The sequence below is a fragment of the Vipera berus genome (genome assembly GCF_964194415.1).
Source record: "Vipera berus genome assembly, chromosome: 8".
Classification (NCBI taxonomy): Eukaryota; Metazoa; Chordata; class Lepidosauria; order Squamata; family Viperidae; genus Vipera; species Vipera berus.
Window position 1 is genome coordinate 18120156 of NC_138211.1, and position 20734 is coordinate 18140889.

Genomic DNA, 20734 nt, shown 5'->3' on the forward strand with positions numbered 1-20734 from the left:
TCATCAAAGGGCCAGGTTTGAAGACCCCTGCTCTAATGTTACAACAGAGCAGGGGCGTCCAAACTTGGCCACTCTAAGACCTGTGGACTTCAACTCCTAGAATTCCACAGCCAGCCATGGCTGGCTGGGGAATTCTGGGAGCTGAAGTCCACAGGTCTTAGAGTGGCCAAGGTTGGCCACCCCTGCATTAGAGCAATTACAGCCAGATTAATCCTGGTTCTCCAGGTTAGGAATCTCCTCCAATCAGTCCAAAGCTGGTTCTGTCAGCGTGGCTGAAGTGGCTCCTCTGGACTCCTTCATCTTCTCCAGGGCTAGCAGCAGGTCAAGCTGAGTAAGTGGCCTGAAGGAATTTTCCTCCAAGTCCCTGGGAAGGAAAGGCTTTCTGTTAGTTTTTTTTCCCTTCTAGAACTCCTCGCTCTTTTCCCTAATTTTAGCTCCTAACTGTGGAAATATTCTCATTCCTTACCAAGTTCATCCCCAAACTGGGATGACAAATACGCCAGGCAGTTGCATGAGGGGAAGATTTATTCTTCGCCCAAGAGTAAGCTGTTAGGTGGATAGATGCAAACACCCCCCTCCATCCACGCCAGTTACCCAATACCATTCTAAGATCATCCCGTATAAGAATTTCCTTCAGGTCTAGCCTTTAGGACAGGTGGCTCAGTGGGTTAGGATGCTGAGCTTGTCAATCAGAAGGTCGGCAGTTTGGCAGGTTGAATCCTGAGTGCCGCGTAGCAGAGTGAGCGCCTGTTACTCATCCCAGCTTCTGCCAACCTAGCAGTTCAAAAGCGCGTAAAAATGCAAATAGAAAAATAGGGACCAGTACGGTGGGAAGGTAACAGCGTTCCGTGCGCCTTTGGCGTCTAGTCATGCCGGCCACATGACCACGGAGACGTCCTCGGACAAGCGCTGGCTCTTCGGCTTTGAAACGGAGATGAGCACCGGTGTTGTGACTCAGGGCCAGCCTGTGGGTCCGACAGCCGGGTCCGATGTATCGGAGGACTCAGATGTGGGGGAGGAGGGAAACGAACCGGCTGATGATGATTTGGAGGCTTTGCAGAGTCCTCAGCCGGGGACCTCTTCTCAGCTGTGTGAGCCCGAGAGTGCGGAGGATGATGACCCACAGCTGGCCCTGTTCAAGGACGCCCGACGTAGGAGGCAGACGAGCAGGGACAAACAAAGAAAGACTATGGGACTCCTCGGGAGGAGGCACAGGGAGACCACGCCCTGAGCTCTCTATAAAAGAAGTGTTTGGGGAGGGGCTGGTTGCTGAAAGCAACTTTTCCGCTTGAGAAGACAAGCTCTTGTGTTTTTGTTAACTGCGTAATTAAATCTTGGCAGAAGCCTTTTAGCCTTGGACGCTTTCCAGACTCTTCTCTTAATTAGGGGTTGCGAGAAGAGGGCTGGTTCAGAACAGTTTGCTTTCAGCCACCCACCCCTTAATACTACGATGGAGCAGCTTCTTGCCGAGAATGCCCAGCTCAACCAGCAACTCACCCTGCTGGCCACTCAGGTGGCACAACTGCAGGCTCAGGTACATGCTGCCCCCCCACCCAGGAGGAAATGTCAGTTAGCTATGCCGGATAAATTTGCTGGTAAACCAGAACTGTTTCCTGCCTTCCTGGGACAATGCCAGCTTTATATCAGCGTGAGAGCAGCTGATTTCCCCACTGACCGAGATAAGGTGGGATTCGTGTTGAGCCTTCTGTCGGGAGATGCAGCTCGTTGGGGCACGCCTCTGTTGGCACAGCCTAGCCCTTTGTTGGATAACTTTGGGGGGTTTTGTGACCATATGCGCCTCATGTACGAGGACCCGATTAAGGCGCAGACCGCCACCCGACGTCTGAAAGCTTTGAGGCAGGGTCAGCGCCCCCTACAGGCCTATATCAGCGATTTCCGGCTGCTTAGCCAGGATTCCGCCTGGAATGAGGCTGCGCTCGTGGATGCCTTTCAGGATGGCTTGTCAGAGGAGATGTTGGATGAGCTGGCCCGCGTGGACATTCCCTCAGATCTGAATGGGCTGATCCATCTTTGTCTGCGGATCGATGCCTGGCTGCAGCAGCGTAAGAGTCGCCGTGCCACCCCACAGACCCCTGCCGCCCCTGTTGTGCGTGAGCCCCCAGTTCAGAGGGAGGAGCCAATGGAGCTGGGTGCCGCCAGGTCCCGTCTATCGGTGACGGAAATGGACAGACGACGATCGGAGGGGTTGTGTTTTTACTGTGGGGACCCTGGACATTTGGCTGCTTCTTGTCCAAAGAAGCGTCAGCGGGCGTCAGTGACCAAGCCAGCTCCGAGAAAGTCCCCTGCTTTGCTATCGGGAAACGGTCCGAGCCCGATCTAGACGGTGTGAAAGATCGGGCGACCCACAATGATCACGCCGAGCGACGCCGTTCCGACGGTGCCTGTGAACCTCCACGGCATTTGATTTTGGAGGCACGACTGATCCTTCCTGGCAAGCCAGAGGGGATTCCGGTCCATGCCTTAATTGACTCTGGGGCTACCACTAACTTTATGGATTCGGCCTTTGTGGCCAAATGGGCTGTTCCCCAGTGTCCGGTGGATCCGCCCATGCTTGTGGAGACCATCGATGGTCGAGTGCTCCTGTCCGGGCCTATCACGGCCGCCACGCAACCCGTGTGTATGGCCATCAGTACCCATGTGGAGGCCATTCAGTTTTACGTCACTTCGGATCTGCACTTCCCCGTGGTCTTGGGACTGGCGTGGCTCCGGGCGCATGATCCACAGATCTATTGGTCTCAGAACTTGGTCACCTTCCCAAGTTTGCAGTGCGTGGACCACACCCGCCATATCTGTGCCGGCCAGGTGGAGGGTTCCTCAGGGGTTTCCTTGCCTCCCGTACTGTCCGACTTTGCTGACGTGTTCAGCGAGTCAGAGGCGGACCAATTACCCCCGCACAGGCCCTACGACTGCTCCATTGACCTAGTCCCTGATGCGCCTCTCCCAGTGGGGCGTTTGTACTCCATGTCGGAGCCCGAGTTGGCCGCATTGCGGGACTTCCTGACAAAGAACTTGGCTCGTGGATTCATCCGGCCCTCGTCCTCGCCAGTGTCTGCGCCCGTGCTCTTCGTCAAAAAGAAGTCGGGCGAGTTACGGCTTTGCTGTGACTACCGGAAACTCAACGCTATCACGGTGCGTAACCGCTACCCGCTGCCCCTCATCCCCGAGCTCTTGGACCGACTCCGGGAGGCTAAGATCTTCACGAAACTGGACCTGCGTGGAGCTTACAACCTCGTCAGGGTTCGGCCGGGTGATGAGTGGAAGACAGCGTTTGGTACTCGCTATGGACATTTCGAGTACACGGTGATGCCGTTTGGCCTGACCAACGCCCCCGCTGTGTTTCAGCATTTTATGAATGACATCTTTCGGGATCTGTTGGACCAGTTTGTTGTGATTTACCTGGACGACATCCTGATTTACTCCCCGTCGCGTGAAGCGCATCATCAGCATCTCCGTCAGGTCCTGCAGCGCCTCCGGAAACATCGGCTGTTTGCCAAGTTGGAGAAGTGCCAGTTCTACCAGGTGACCATTGATTTCTTGGGCCACCGCATTTCTCCTGAGGGCATCGCCATGGATCCAAGTAAAGTTGAGTCGTTGCAGAGTTGGCAACCCCCGCGTCGCGTGAAGGATGTTCAGCGACTTCTTGGATTTGCCAACTACTATCGGACATTCATCCCTGGCTTTGCTGCCTTGACAGCCCCCCTCACCCGGCTCCTGCAGAAGAAGACTCGGTTCCAGTGGAACGCCCCCGAACAACAGGCGTTCCAAGCTTTGAAGGACGCCTTCATGAAGGAGCCCATCTTGAAGCATCCTGACCCGCAACGGCCGTTTGTCGTGGAGGCGGACGCCTCCGACATTGCCATTGGGGCCGTGTTACTCCAGGCAGCGACGCCCAACGGTACCCTTTTCCCTTGCGCGTATCACTCTCGGAAATTGAATCCCTCGGAGCGCAACTATACCATCTGGGAGAAGGAGCTGCTGGCCATCAAGGCGGCGTTCGAGGCTTGGAGGCATCATCTGGAGGGGGCGCGGCATCAAATCGAGGTCCGGACGGACCACAAGAATCTGGAAAGCCTGCAGACCGCTCGGAATTTGAACCAACGCCAGATCCGGTGGTCCCTCTTCTTTGCGAGGTTTGACTTCCGGGTGCGGTACATACCAAGCGGGCACAACCAGAGAGCGGATGCTCTGTCCAGGAAGCCCGAGTACACCCGAGTGGAAGACAAGCTTCCGCCCAGGACAGTGATCCCCGTCGAGTCTTTTGCTGCGGTACGGGAGCCGGTGGATATACGGGCTCGGATCCGGGAGGCGCAGCAGCAGGAGGCGTGGGTGGCTCAGCGGAAGGAAGAGGTGGGGCCAGATTCGCCTTGGTCGGTCACGGATGGACTCCTGTATTATCGTGACCGGCTCTATGTTCCAGGAGGGCCACTCAGGGGACTCGTCCTCAGCCAATGTCATGATAACCCGGCTGCGGGGCATTTTGGCCTGTTCAAGACTCTGAACCTGGTCTCCCGTACTTTCTGGTGGCCCCGAGTCCGACACGATGTCCAGTCTTATGTCACCTCCTGCGTCCCATGCAGGCAGGCCAAGTCAGCGACAGGGGCCCCGCCTGGTTTACTGCAGCCTTTGCCAACGCCCAAGAGACCCTGGGGGGCTGTGTCCATGGACTTTCTGACGGATCTACCCCCATCCTCCGGCTTCACGACAGTGTTTGTGGTGGTGGACATGTTGACCAAGATGGCGCACTTCATCCCCTGTCGCGGCTTACCGTCAGCTCGCGCCACTAGTCGCATGTTCATCCAACAGGTGTTCCGGCTGCACGGCCTTCCCGACAGGGTCGTCTCCGATAGGGGGGCCCAGTTTACAGCCCGCTTCTGGCAGGAGTTGATGCGGGCGTTGGACATTAAGGTTTGCCTCTCGTCCGCGCATCATCCTCAGACCGACGGGGGTACCGAGAAGGTCATCGGCATCTTAGAGCAGTATCTGCGCTGCTATATTAACCTGCAGCAGGACAACTGGGTGGACTATTTGGCCATAGCCGAGTTTGCCTTTAATAACTCGCAACACACCTCCACGCAGATGACACCGTTCTTGGCCAACGTGGGTTATCACCCCAGGTTCTTCCCTCTTTCTCCCGTGGACTCACCGGAGCCGGCAGCGAACGAATTCATGGCGGAGTTACAGGCGATCCATCGGTTGGTGCGACGGCAGCTGGAGAAGGCCAAGGCCGACTACAAGAGGTTCGCCGATCGGTCGAGAAGGGATACGCCTCCACTATCGGTGGGGGATCGGGTCTGGCTGTCCACCAGGAACCTACCATCCACTCGGCCGGCGAGGAAGCTGGACCACCGTTACCTTGGACCGTTCCCAGTCGAGGCCGTCATCAACCCGGTCGCCTATCGTTTAACTCTGCCACGTTCCCTGCGCGTGCACCCCGTCTTCCATCGGTCCTTGTTGGTCCCCGAACAACCGGCCTGTCCACTTCGCCAAGCGGAACCTCCCCCATCAGGAACTCGTGATGGAGGCAGCACCCCCGAGTACGAGGTCGCCAGCATCAGGGATTCCCGCTGGCTGAAAGGTCGCTTCCAGTACCTGATCGAGTGGAAAGGGTACGGGCCGGAGGACTTCACATGGGAAGACGCGACCGCCGTTCATGCCCCTGCGTTGGTGACTGCTTTTCACGAACAGTTCCCATCCCGACCGCATCCGGATCGGCAGACCCGAGGGAAGGGCCCTGCGGTGCGGGATAGTGTTGTGACTCAGGGCCAGCCTGTGGGTCCGACAGCCGGGTCCGATGTATCGGAGGACTCAGATGTGGGGGAGGAGGGAAACGAACCGGCTGATGATGATTTGGAGGCTTTGCAGAGTCCTCAGCCGGGGACCTCTTCTCAGCTGTGTGAGCCCGAGAGTGCGGAGGATGATGACCCACAGCTGGCCCTGTTCAAGGACGCCCGACGTAGGAGGCAGACGAGCAGGGACAAACAAAGAAAGACTATGGGACTCCTCGGGAGGAGGCACAGGGAGACCACGCCCTGAGCTCTCTATAAAAGAAGTGTTTGGGGAGGGGCTGGTTGCTGAAAGCAACTTTTCCGCTTGAGAAGACAAGCTCTTGTGTTTTTGTTAACTGCGTAATTAAATCTTGGCAGAAGCCTTTTAGCCTTGGACGCTTTCCAGACTCTTCTCTTAATTAGGGGTTGCGAGAAGAGGGCTGGTTCAGAACAACCGGCCCCTAGAGTTGGAAACAACTAGCACGCATGTGTGGGGGAACCTTTACCTTTATCTTCAAGACCTTTGAACACTGAAGAGTAAGGAGTCAACAGCTCTTAAAGGAAGCAAAATGAGACATGGATTCTGAGTCTCATTAAGAGTCTAAAAATGCTCAGATAAAATATTCTAATACAGGTAGTTCTTGGCTTATGACCACATTTGAGTCCAAAGTTTCTGTTGCTAAGTGAGACAGTTGTTTAAGTGAGTTTCGCCCCATTTTATGGCTCTCCCTGCCACATTTGGCAGTTATTAAGTGAGGAAGACACTTATGAAGCTGGCTTCCCCATTGACTTTGCTTGTCAGAAGGTCGCAAAAGGTGATCCGGGACACTGCAACCATCATAAATATGAGTCAGTTGCCAAGCGACGGAATTTTGATCACCTGACCGTGGGGATGCTGCAACGGTCGTAAGTGTGAAGGGCCATGCTAAGTCACTTTTTTCAGCGCTGTTGTAACTTTGAGCGGTCACTAAATGAACTGTTGTAAGTCGAGGGCGACCTGTACGGTATTCTATAAAATGTTCTAATGTTGCCAGAAGGCAGCATCTTCTGGCAACCAAACCCAGGAAGAGTCGGGGGTGAAGGGGGGGAAAAAAAGAGAGAGAGATGACTTACGTCTCCTCCTCACTCCCTCTGCGGTGCAGCAAGCGGACAATCTGCCTCATTTGTTGTTTTCGGACATAATCGCGCACGCGATACGTGGCTGCATCCCGGCACAATTCCCACAGATCGCTGCCCGAGTAACCACGTGTTTTCTCTGCCAGCTCTTTCAGGCTGACGGCATTGCTCGTCTGAGAAAAATCACCAGTAAATGAAACACTCGGGTTTCTTCAACAATTTTGCCCCTACTGCCATCTCACCTTCTTTCAGGCAGCTCAGAGGTGGCTCTGCTTGAAGAGAGGGCATTTCCTGACAGTGAGGACAGTTAAGCAGTGGAACAGATTTGCCTCCAGAAATTGTGGGCGCTCCATCACTGGAGAGATTGGACAGTCAATTGTCTGAGACGGTATAGGTTCTCCTGCTTGAGCGAGGGGGGGGGCAGGAGAACCCATACCGTTTCAGACAAGTGGCTGTCTAGTCTCTTCTTAAAAACCTCCAGTGATGGAGCACCCACAACTTCTGAAGGCAAGCTGTTAGGAAGTTTCTCCTTAATTCCAGGTTGCTTCTATTCTGTCAGTTGGAATAGACCAGTTTATTGTGTTCTGTGGAAGCTGTATTATATGCAGGACCAAAGCAAGCTGTGGCTAGGTCCAGAGTTAAAACTAAATGAGGAAGCCATCTCTTCGTGATACCCACCTTATCTCCCAAGCAGTAGGACATAGGAAACAACATCTAATGGGTCTCGCCATAAATCAGAATTGAAAGCTTTGAATGATTTTTTTTAGAATTAAGCCCAGGGCAGCCACATTACAGCCTGAGGAGTACCTATGGGCATCCATTGCGTTTAAAATGTGGGTTTTATTGTGGAAAAGGTTTACATGAATAAACTTAACTTGCAGTTCTGCCTTTGAACCCTATCACTGACGACAGGGAGGTTGACATTGCAGAAGAGCTTTTGTACAGCTCTTTCCTTTAATCACATTTAAATTGAAAACATGCTAAGAAAGCTGGAAACTTACATTTTCTCCAGCAAGAATTAGCTTCAGGATATCTTGTCTTTGCCTTTGGGTCTGTCGGAGCAGAGAATGGGGGTTGAAAACACGATACCAAAGATGACACACACACAGAAAAAAAGAGATAGCGAAATCTGGTGCCTTTGAATCAGTCTTGACTTTTGGCAATTGCCTGGATAGGTCCCTGCAGTTTTCTTGGCAATTATTTCAGAAATGGTTTGCCAATGCCTCCATCCTAGGGCTGAGACAGAGTGACTGGCTCAAGGTCAGCCAGCTGGCTTTGTGCCTAAACACTGTACTAACCTGGCTGCCTCTCTATTTTTCCTATCTGTGTGGGAGGCATTTAAAATATGAAATGTTCTATATGTTGTTTTCTGTGTGTCTGCAATTATTTTTGAGGCCATCTAGGCCTCCCTGCCACAAACTTTCTGATTTCAGGTACTTTCTCCCTGAAGTACCTAATGGGTTGACTGACTGGCTCTTGCAAAGTCCATATGGGATGTGAGGTCTTACCACCCAGCAGTGTGGATGGATGGGGGAAAGGGTTTGTGGGAAGAGAAGTCACGTCTACTCACAGGTAGTGCAATATGAAAAGTTGTTGGCATTCTCCTCAGGATGGCTGGGTCCACATCTTGAGGCCTATTGGTGGCTCCTAGCACCATTACCTGAAATAGATGATAGATAGATAGATAGATAGATAGATAGATAGATAGATAGATAGATAGATAGATAGATAGATAGATAGATAGATAGATAGATAGATGATAGATAGATAGATAGATGATAGATAGACAGACAGACAGACAGACAGACAGACAGGATACATGGATGATAGAGACAGACAGGATAGACAGACAGACAGACAGGATGGCTAGACAGACAAATATAGATAGATGATAAATAACTAAGATAGACAGACAGACTCAGACATAAACACCAGAATTGCTGATTGTGTCAACCATCTAAATCTGGTAAATTGACACAAGAAAAAGTGCCATTTTTTCACAGAACATCCACACGTACATATCCTCTAGAACTTTAATTTATGCATTGTTTATTTATTTATTAGAAAAGGTATACAACTACCCTCTGGGTGGCTAATGACAACCTGCAAAAACACAGCAAAATTAAACCTTTGTCAACAAAACGAACAGAATTAAAATAACCATAATCAAATAACCAAAATGTCTTTTACAATCCCACAATGCAAGCTAAACCTATAGGGTTGATTTTCCATTCTTTTTTTATTTTATTTTTTGCAATACAGTCCATTGGCTATCCAGTTATTTACATTGTGCCGATCACTTAGAGTATGAATGACTATATGATTCATTTCTAAGATTTCTAGGCCGCTCTGTTCCATACTATATTTGTGTGTAGGGTTCATACAGCATATATCATGTTTAAATGTTTAATTGAGGCTTAAGACCGAAAGAAGATTGTAAGGATTTCCTTGGCATGCATTCAGTTTTCCCCATGGCCAGCCAAATTTTCTGAATAGAAGGAATGGAAAAGTACTCCATTCTTCATGAGTACTTCATGAGCAAGACCCTTAGAATGAGTTCATGTACTGGAGTAAGTTTTGGATTCTAGGTACGGTTATTACATGGACAAGCAAGCTAAACTTGTCTTCTGTTTTCCTCTAAAGCAGGGGTCCCCAACCCCCAGTCCATGGACCAGTACCAGGCCGCGGCATGCCTGCAACCAGTCTGCACAAACAAGCAAAGCCGCATCCACGGGATGCAGGCAGCACACAAAACCACACACTCTCCGGTCCGCGGAAAAACCTCTCTCCATGGAACCGGTCCCTGGTGCCCAAAAGGTTGGGGACCTCTGCTCTAAAGGACAGTATGATGATTTCTCACAATCCTGAGTGAAGGAAACCTGTGTAAGCTCTACATAGATTGAATACAAGTCTAGCCCACACCTGCCCAGTAAATTTCCAGAAGAGAGTTCCTGATCTGTTTGTTGGTAAGGTCAATTCCGATCTGCTCTACCATGGTGTCCTTTGCTTCTTCCAAAGAGCTGAAAGTGACATCTGCCCTTTAATGGCTGCCCACAACCAGTTTAGATCTCATGTTCGCCATAAATCCTGCCTTAACCATCACAAGGGCTGGGGCTACATAAAGACTAAGTTTAAACCAAATTGAGCTCATTTTGGCTTAGTGTGTTGCACGCACCAGACCACTGCTACCATCGTCATGTGTTTTCTAATGTTAACCTTCAAGTGACCGTGTAGTTTTATTTGTGATGTTTTAACGTTTTCTTTTTTCAGCATGCTGGTTGAACACAATGTGCAAATCAGGGAAATACACGGAACTATTGCTCTGGTGGAAGAATGAATGGTCCATATTTTTAACACTGGCTTGGACTCAATTTGTATTAACGGATCTAAGGGCCAAGCTTTACCTGGCAGTCAGACGCCGTCTGCAGCCCGTCCCAAAGACTCATGAATTCTGCTTTCATCATAGCTGTGGCTTCATGATCAGTTCTGGAGCGCTTCCTCAAGAAGGCATCTGCCAGAAATGGGTAGGACATTAAAAGAATAGTTTAGCCAAGTGGAATGTCTGCTTTTCTCCAGATTTTAGCCTGTTTTGTTCAGCAACTTTTGCTTTCTCTTTCACCCCATTCTAAATCAGTAGCAAAATTCAGTGGAAATGAGGTTTTTCCAAAGAGTGAACCATTGTTTCTTACAGTATGATCTTGTGGGCTGTTCCCTGACACCACTGGATGACCTCGCCAGGGCTCGTTGGCTTGAAAGAGTAAGGAAGATTCTCAGGGATGACTCACACCCTGGGCGGTATCTCTTTACTCTCCTACCATCCAGTAGGAGATATAGGAGTATAGCCAGCCGTACCAACAGGCTGAAAAATAGCTTTTATCGGTGGGCTGTTAGGCTGTTAGGCTTTTAAATGGGACATAATCTTATGCAGAATTGACTTGGGAGGCCAGTGTGTGGTGTTGTTGGTTCACATAGTGTGGTGGGATGGAGGGTTTTTGTCACTGTGTGTTGGGGGGAGAGAGCACAGGGGGGGGGGGAGGCTCAGCTAATCTCAATGTACACATGTTGTACTTTGACAATAAAGGTTTATTATATTATTATTATTATTATTATTATTATTATTATTATTATTATTATTATTATTATTATTATTATTATTATTATTATTATTATTATTATTATTATTTTATTTGTATACCGCCCTTCTCCTGAAGGACTCAGGGCGGTGAACAGGGCAATATATACTAAAATGCAAAGATACAAAAATTAAAAAGGGTACTGACACTAAGGATGACAGAAGACAAATCCACAGGTTTGTTTTTCAAAACCTAGGATTTAAAAATTCACCCTACCCTCCCCCCCCCCTTGGGATCTTTCAGGAAGAAGAGAAGAATAGAATGTTAATAGAATATCATGGATATATTACAAAATGGCACAAGCAATAAGGTGGCTATTCCTAAACATCTCAGTTTTCTTTTCAAATAAAAGGCAAGTAAGTATTGCTAAAATATGAGTGATTTGTCCAAGCATTTATTAAAAGTCTGATTCCCTACCCATCAATGCCCCATATCACTCCTTTTTGCCATTGGAATAGTTTTCTGTTTTAATAAAATAAAATAAATAAATAAACCTTTATTGTCAAAGTACAACATGTGTACATTGAGATTAGCTGAGCCTCCCTCTGTGCTCTCTCCCCCCAACACACAGTGACAACAAACCCTCCATCCCACCACACTATGTGAATAAAAGCCTACTTAATGGAAGGACAGGAAGAAAGACCTACACAGAAAACCAGGGGTTCGATGCAATATTCCAAAGGGTACGTTTTTTAAAAAATCAAAGCCAATAATGACGAAAGAACATTCAATTACAGCATGTGGTACAAGAACCACAGGCTGAGAGCGTACCTATTTCATCAATGAAAATGATGCAGGGTTGGATTTTGATTGCCAGAGAAAAAACAGCAGCTGTGAGTTTCTGTGACTCTCCATACCATTTGTCCATCAGGGTGGATGCTTGAAGGTTGATGAACCTGCAGCTGGATGCCTGGGCCATTGCTTTGGCAAGAAGAGTCTTGCCACACCCTGGAGGTCCATACAGTAAGACACCTAAATAAAAGGGAAAGTCATAAGCCCATATGGTTTTCCTATCACCCAGCTCCTAATGAAGTGTGGGGGCCTGTCGGGATTCTGATTTAAAGGCTAAACAGCTTGTGTAAGGATGTAATGTGGATGATGCAATAATAGGAATGACTCAGCAGATGTGTGTATCCCTTTAAGAGTCTGAGTATAAACGGGAACTTTTTTTGCTGGAGTCTTTCTCTCTCGTCCATTTGACTGCTGTAATTGCAGTGTATTGGACTTTGCTATTTCACCACATGTATGTATTTTATTTCTAGTGTATATTTGTAGATATAATGTAATATATCCGGACGACCCCCGACCTTCGCCCCTTCCGACACGATCTAAAAACTTATTTATTTGAACAATCCGGCCTGGTCTGATGGGGTTGGGGTTTGGATTTGGTTTTAACATTGTTTTAATCATCGTTTTATATTGGGCATAATTATTTCTTTTTTAACTTTTGTATGTATATTTCAATATTTATTGCCCTGTACACCGCCCTGAGTCCTTCGGGAGAAGGGCGGTATAAAAATTTTATAAATATAAATATAATATAAACCACCATTTAATTACAAACCACTGGGTACTGCATTTACTCCTGGGTTACCTCAGTGCAATAAGACTGTGCATGCTCTGACAGAACCCTTGTTCCGATTCAGGAAAAGAGTGTGACCCCGCCTTCAGATTTTCCTGGTCCAGAGGAACAATTGTCCCAAGCTCGATATCTGGATGCAGGTCCATTTGAAATGGTCAAATGAAAAGAAATATTAGGGGGTGACTTGATAGCAACCTTTCAATAGTTGAGGGACTGTCACAGAGAAGAGGGGGTCAACCTGTTCTCCAAAGCACCTGAGGGCAGGACAAGAAGTAATGGATGGAAGCTTATGAAGGAGTTTATCAATGGAAGGTTATCAATTCAAACTACAACTAAGGAGAAATTTTCTGACAGAGAAATTAAATCAGTGGCGTGGGTGCTCCATCACTGGAGATTTTCAAGATGAAATTGGTCAGGTATTTGTTCCGAAATGGTAGAGGGTCTTCTGCTCGAGCAGGGGGTTGGACTAGAAGACCTCTAAGATCCCTTCCAACTGTTATTCTGTTCTGCCACTCAGTACTTGAAATAATCAGATGGATCAACACTTTACATTTAATACCTCAGGACCAAGTCAGTCAATGTACAAAATGAAATACCTAAGTATTACAGTAGCCCTAGTCGTCCACTTACAGCCATTCGTTTAATCAACGTTCAAAGTTACAACAGCACAGCAAACAGTGACTTATGACCGGTTCTCCTACTTATGACTATTGCACCTCACAGTCACATGATCGAACTTCGGGTGCTTGTCAATCAGCAAGTATTTATGATGGTTAGAGCGTCCTGGGGTTGGATTGGACTGTTATTTGCAGCCTTCCTAGGTAGCTTGTGACAAACAAACAACAATGGAGGAAGCCGGGTTCGCTTAACGGCCATGTAATTCACTTAACAACTATGGCAAAGGATCATAAAATGAGGCACGACTAAATAACTGCCTTGCTTAGCAACTGAAGTTTTGGACTCAGTTTGGTCATAAGTCAAGGCCAGCCTGTATGTGGGGCCCTTCCTAAATGCTTCTGTTTATTTGTCTGTTGACATCAATAGAGAACAAAATAAAAATTACATTGACATGGGATAAACAGAAGCTGGAGGCCAGGGCCTGAAATGACCAGTCTGCCTCTGGACCTTTCAGGCCTCTAAAACGAAGACTTGCCAAGGATACCTTTTGGAGGCTGGCAGAGCTTGGAGTGCTCAAACAAGTGTGTCTGTTGTAATGGTAGGATTACGGTGTCTCTAAGTTCACTGACCAGCTCATCTAGGCCTGCGACATCGTTCCACGTGACCTGCAAATTGGACAAGTTTGTGGAGGGCTGAAATGAAAAAGAGGTTCTGAACTGTTTAGTAAGAGCAGCTGGATTCCAAACTTGGCCAAGTCCAACTTTTGGACTTCAAATGTACTTGCCGTTCTTCCTTCCTTCCTTCCTTCCTTCCTTCCTTCCTTCCTTCCTTCCTTCCTTCCTTCCTTCCTTCCTTCCTTCCTTCCCTCCCTCTGACTTTTTCTCTCCGTGAATATTTAAATCCATGTTGAAGGCTACCTCAATGGGAAAGTCTGGTTTGGAGTAAGCAGAGGTAATTTTATTGTTGATTGTGAATTATTCTTCAAATCATTTTCAGTTTGATAAATATAGTATTAATACACTCTCTGAATAATAGATCAGATTGTCACTCCCACCCTCTTTTAAAAGATAAGATGAAAACAGAGGTGTCCATAGGATAGGTTCAAAAAGTGAAATTTCCTCCACATTCTGTGGACACCTCTTGAAGAGAGAGAGAGATGGATGAGCATCATGGAAATTCTGCCTTTCCCACATCACTTTAGACATGGATATCAGGTCAATGGGCTACTGTCAGGACCACCAACTCTCTTCAGGTCACCATTTGGTTCTCTGGACTCTGGGCCTCTGATCTGAGATCCAGTCCTAGACCACATTGATGGCAAGCCAATCAAAATCCAGCGTGGATAGAGCTTCCCTTTGTCTCTCCTTTAAGTAGACTTTTCATGCTATTGCCAGCATCCCTTTGAGTTTGCTCAGCTGCCAATCAAGGGCTAAATTGCTCTTTCCAGTTGCCCAGCTAACTGCAGATAGAATCACAAGTCACAGTTGATGCAGGGACAAGGGAAGCAACAGCCCCCCTTCACCCCCCTGCCCCCCGCTTACCTTTATGTCCCTGGGAACCACCAAATGAGCAACAATGTTCATCTCATGCTCTGACAGCTTCATCTTTTCTATTCCAATCTGCTTCATCAGGTCTTCTGCCTGTCCAAAGAGATTAAAAGGGGGGGGGGAGTAAATTCAGGTGTATAATTTAGCTTAACATGGCACTTTCATTTTAATGAGCTATAGTTCCTGACTTGTACTTAACTATATTCAGCACAGGTGCCCAGTACGGCTTCAGAAAATGATTGTGGGTCTTTATAATAATGAGCCCAAAAGAAATGTAATTAAAACCGGTCTATTGAATTCTAGATGGTCACTGAGAAGCTTTTTCAACAGCATCAAACAGAAAATGAGAACCCAGCACAATTTTTTTTAAGGAAGGACCACTCAGAGTACTTATAATCACTGTTAAAAAGATCAAAAGCCTCTTTGTAATTTTTTTTCTTTTTTCTTATCTATTAACTAGTATAGAAACTTGAATTTAACCTGACATTTCCTTAAATATTTTTTTTCTTCTAAACTCTTGCATTACTTTTTATATTGCGTTTTCCATTTTCAGCCACTTTATCGTGTTTCATAAACTTTGACCTAATTTTATTATAAGTGAGCTATCATATTTCATTGATGTCTCGTAAGTGCGTGGACATGAACATATTAAAAAAACTGTAATGAAAGAATGAAGAATTGTATGTTCAACATTTGCTTTGGTTCTCTATCTAGTGGAAAATACACGTGTATCTGGATTGACCTGCTGTATTCTTGATGATTTCTTTTTTTTGGGTGGTTTTCACGCGGTGGCTCAGTGGGTTAGGATGCTGAGCTTGTCGATCAGAAGATCGGCAGTTTGTTGGGTCAAATCCCGAGTGCCGCATAGCAGAGTGAGCGCCTGTTACTCGTCCCAGCTTCTGCCAACCTAGCAGTTCGAAAGCACGTAAAAATGCAAGTAGAAAAATAGGGACTACTACGGTGGGAAGGTAACAGCGTTCCATGCGCCTTTGGCGACTAGTCATGCCGGCCACATGACCACGGAGACGTCCTCAGACAAGTGCTGGCTCTTCGGCTTTGAAACGGAGATGAGCACCGGCCCCTAGAGTCGGAAACGACTAGCACGCATGTGCGGGGGAACCTTTACCTTTAAGAATACAATTTACAAGATGCAATGTAAGGTCTGCAACAGGAAAGCATACCCATGGAATGGAATCTATGAATGACTTTGGGGAAAGAGGGGAAGAGTCAAGAAACCAATCAGAAAATAGAGGTGAGGCCCACAGTCCCTTAACAGTCAGAAAAAGAAACTTAGGAAGCACCCTCCCTATTGAAGCAAGCACTTAAAAATGGAGGTGGAAAATTTGAGTCCTCAGAGTTACATGATTTTGTGGTCTTGTTAAAAATTTCTTTAAATATGCATATGTATATGGAGAGAGAGAGAGAGAGAGAGAGAGAGAGAGAGAGAGAGAGAGAGAGAGAGAGAGCAAGTCCAACTTGTTTTTAGTTTGTATCATATACAGTATATTATGTGTAGATGAGTTTTCCCCAGCCCGACCCAACAGTCTAGCCAAATTGCTTGGAAATTTGTGGAACTGTCAGCTCAATGCTTCTAAATATATCCATCTGGAGAAGGCTATTGTAGAAAGCTTAAATGCATGACAGGAAGACTGTGACAATTATTTCCTGCAGGCAAATGTTCAATTGTTTTTTATCACCACATCTAGAATAACACAAATGAGGAATGCCCATTATTAGAGATGTTCTAAACCAGGGGGTCTTCAAATTTGGCCCTTTTATGGCCATAAAAGGGCCAAGTTTGAAGACCCCTGTTTTAAACCGTTTTCTCTTGTGCAATAAGGGTTGAAACAAACATTATCTCCTAGCAGGCTATCCATTAATTTCTGAAGCTGAGTCCTTTGCTAGGTCTTGAAATTATTGGCAATTCCGTATGCAGTTTTGTTATGCAATATCTCACAGCATCTCTACTCTTCTGGCTCTGACAAAGCTAAACATGTCCCACCCTTCTCTCTTCCCATACATACCAAGCTCCCAACTTTTCAACTGAGCTTCATCTCAGCTGTCACTACCTGTGACTCAATGTAGACTATAATAGTTGAGCCAATCCAATTCCCTGGTCTTCAGTAGGTTGTTTTATGCTTCTGGCACCCATCACAATGTTTTTATTTCTACTTTTTTTTTTAAAAAAAAAAAGAAAGGCAACTGAGGACACAGCAAATGAGAAAGAGCTAAGAAGGACCACTTGTCAAAAATATGTCAAAAACATTATTAAACAGTGGCTTAATTTTAACTATGGGAACCCAGCCACAAACATACTTGTAGTACCTACTCTTTTCTTCAACTGGATTCTTTGCTTCTGGGCAGGGTCTAAGGCATCTGAGACCCACTTTATACTGAAGTAGGTGGTAGCTCCAAAAACAGCCACACGGAGAAGAACAACACATACTTCATTACGTGTTAGAGGACGAGTCAAGAAGTCCTTGGACAGTTCCCCCAGCAATATCTCCAAAGTGTTTCTAGTTCCCAAACTGGAACCTAAATTAAAATGTGAAATTGTATGGGGACAGGAGAGATTAGAATGTAAAGATAAATTCCTGAAGCCATTGCACCAGCATTTAGTACTGCTGTTGAATTATAAAATATATGAAATACCGGTAAAAATCTGTCAAATATAAAATTAGTGCAGGTCTGTATATAAAGTACTTTGGATCATGTAATATAGATTCTTCAATTATATCTTTGCCAATAATTCACTTAGTCTCATGCTATAACATCAGGAGAAAGAATAATAGCTCACCAATAGAGTGTATATGTTATCTGGAAATAAAATCCCAGTTTACACTCTTAGAACGTCCAAATAAGATTTGGATTTCCTGTCTAAAATCTTGGAGGGTCGTAGTCAGTCACTAAAATTGAGCTAGATATAGTTTGCTCTATGTAAGGTAGTCCCAACTGTTTAGGTTATCACAATACTACAAAGTAACTATGTTGGTTTGATTTGTAAGACATACTAAGCCATAAAGTAGCCAACCATATTCCAGCCTAATATGTTTAGATTTAGATTTAGAACCAGTTTAGATTTCTAATTGTGGTTATGTAAAGATTATGCCATCACATCATCACCATCACCATCAATCATCATTTTATAGTCTGCTGATTTCCTAAGGACTCTCAGCAGTCTACAGATGAAATGAGTAAACAAATACAAATCCTAATGAAACACAATGTTAAAGTAACCAAAGCAAATTATAATTGTTAGTTATAGCATATCCAATCTATGGGTCCCCATACATTATGCTTTCCCAGCATGATGCTAGGTGGAGACGTTGGTTTGTATTATTCTAAAATAATATAAATATAAATTCTAAAATAGCTCTCCTGGCAGAGGGTCAGGAGAACTGCAATTAAAACAGAGAAAATGGGGCTGGGGAATATGATCTACATCAACATCAAACATGGGCTTTTGGCTCAACAAATAGAAGTGCTGATTTAAATAAATAAGATTAATATGACATTGGGAACATTTTTGAATATGTGGAAGATATATACATGGATTATTTTTATAATTGCACTTCAGACCTACCGGTAAGCCAGCCAAGGTTGGACAGTTGACAAGCCCTGTCTTAAATGAGGGTATGAATGCTCTCTGTTCTCTGACTTTGTAACATTCAGAATAATAATTGAATGCCTCCATTTCGCTATCCATCTTTGAATTTATTTTATCAAATGGTAGCTGAAGCAGCTAGTTGACCTTGGGTCAGTCACACTCTTTCTCAGCCCAACCCACCTCATAGGGTTGTTGCTGTGGGGAAAATAGGGGGAGGAAGGCATGTTAGATATGCTCGCCACCTTGAGTTATTTGTAAAAATAATAAAGGCAGAATACAAATAAATAAACCTCCAATGTCTGCACCAGGAAACCGTACTATCCCTGAGCCATGTTGTGACTTATTCGGCGTTGGCTTTAATGTGTTGTGTGAACCGAATACAGAAGCTTTCAAATCAGGTCGTACTCTTGTTGCAATAAACAGAGAAGCTGCTTGTGGCTTATGTAAAAAAAATAAATCAATAAAAAACACAGAGTGGTTTAGCATAGTCTGGAATCCACATAAGCAGCATTACAGTAAACTACCCCGTGACCTCCAAAAAGGGACATCCTCGGAGGAAAGGAAAGGGGGATTCGAAGACAAGGCATCCTGTTTTAATGGAGATTTCGGGGGGGGGGTTGGGGGGGCGGGTGCAATCTTGTGGCGAATTGGGAGGGACCGATTAAGGTCAATAATCCCGGGGACCCGCTGCTTTGGACCCCTAGATTATTGGCCTTAATCTGTTCGCTACAAGATTGCGCATGCGGAATCGGCGGGAGCACGGCCGGGCTTCGGTTGCTGACCATGGTGCTGAAAAGGGCTGGGAGGAGGCCGCAGCGCGCCGCGGCCAAATAAAAAAAAAAGAAAAATGCTTTTGAGACTCACCCATCCGTCGCTCTCGCCGCCTCTCCAGCCGGCTAAACTCCTCGCGTAGAAACAAGAGCCGTGGAAAGGAGCCGTGCTCCTGACTTCTGCGCATGTTTTTGGGGGCTTGAAATCAAACGGCTGCCTGCCTATGAATGGAACAAGCCAGGTAAGGCTAGAGCCGAGCTTTGCTTTGGGGTTTGAACAAGCACCCCAGTTTTAAGAAACAAAACATCATTGTTCAAATCGAAATTCAGCGCACGGGTTTAAATTTCCCTCTGTGGACTGCTTATCCGAGTACTCGGAAAATGCCTAGGCTAGTGTGTACGTAGGTGTTTGGGAAATTCCTAACAAGGCATGTCTATTCATGTTAATTCAGAAGGAAGAACAGAATCCAGTAGGATTTACTCCCAACTTCTTGGCTAAAGATATCTTAGTTGAGGAACATTTCACGCTGAAGCAACTTTTGTCAAGTTCAGTGGGCTTTTACCGCCAGGTATCACAAGAGAATCCTATCTGTATTGTACAGATAGTCTTGAAGGTTGAAATCTTATTTATCTGAGAATATGTGCCACTGGGGACGCAGTGGCTCAGTGGGTTAGGACGCTGAGCTTGTCGATCAGAAGGTCGGCAGTTTGGCGGGTTGAATCCTGAGTGCCGCGTAACAGAGTGAGCGCCTGTTACTCGTCCCAGCTTCTGCCAACCTAGCAGTTTGAAAGCACGTAAAAAATGCAAGTAGAAAAATAGGGACCACTACAGTGGGAAGGTAACAGCGTTCTGTGCGCCTTTGGCGTCTAGTCATGCCGGCCACATGACCACGGAGACGTCCTCGGACAAGTGCTGGCTCTTCGGCTTTGAAACGGAGATGAGCACCGGCCCCTAGAGTCGGAAACGACTAGCACGCATGTGCGGGGGAACATTTACCATTTACATTTACATTTATGTGCCACTGAACCAGACAGAATTTAAGTAAACACATTATTTAATTCAGTTGACAATATCTTGCAGATTAATTTGAGATCCTGTGAGGGAAAACCCCAGTATCTACCATGTAGGGAGAATGCTTTGAGATAAAAGTATATTTCTTTAGGCTTAACAGTTCCTTACCTTCTTTTTTTTAGGGTTATCAGACTTGAGTTTCAAGAATCAAGATGACTAAATGGCAGAAACATGAGAGTATTTTTTTTTAAATTTCTTTGTTGCTACTTAATGGTTGCCTGAGTTTTTGAAATCTGGCTTTGCACATTAGTTGACACTTTTTTGTTTTTCGTTTTAAAGGGTTTACTGTCAGCATTTCTGCTTTCACAGTCATATAATTTCCAGTTGAGTAATCCAGATTCATAATCACCCTGGCCTAAGAAATTAAATTACTCTAGAATAAGTTTTTGGATATGACTGCTTTGTCATTTGTTTTAAAATTCTAATGTGATGTAGTGAAGTTGGAGTTTCTGTCTGCATTTTTCAAAAGTAGCTGCCATCATGCAAACAAACTCCCTGTCCAA

General features: G+C 46.0%; 1 protein-coding gene across 1 annotated transcript; it reads right to left on the reverse strand.

Moving 5' to 3' along the window:
• Positions 1-243: 243 nt before the first annotated feature.
• On the reverse strand, positions 244-19347 carry LOC308671318 (outer mitochondrial transmembrane helix translocase-like; the record flags this gene model as incomplete). The annotated part of the gene is made up of 10 exons (XM_081333424.1): positions 244-364; positions 6900-7075; positions 7904-7954; positions 8473-8562; positions 10307-10413; positions 11807-12007; positions 13780-13900; positions 14777-14875; positions 17112-17317; positions 19254-19347. The coding sequence occupies 10 exons, from the start codon at positions 19345-19347 to the stop codon at positions 244-246; spliced, it is 1266 nt and encodes a 421-aa protein (XP_081189550.1).
• Positions 19348-20734: the final 1387 nt, after the last annotated feature.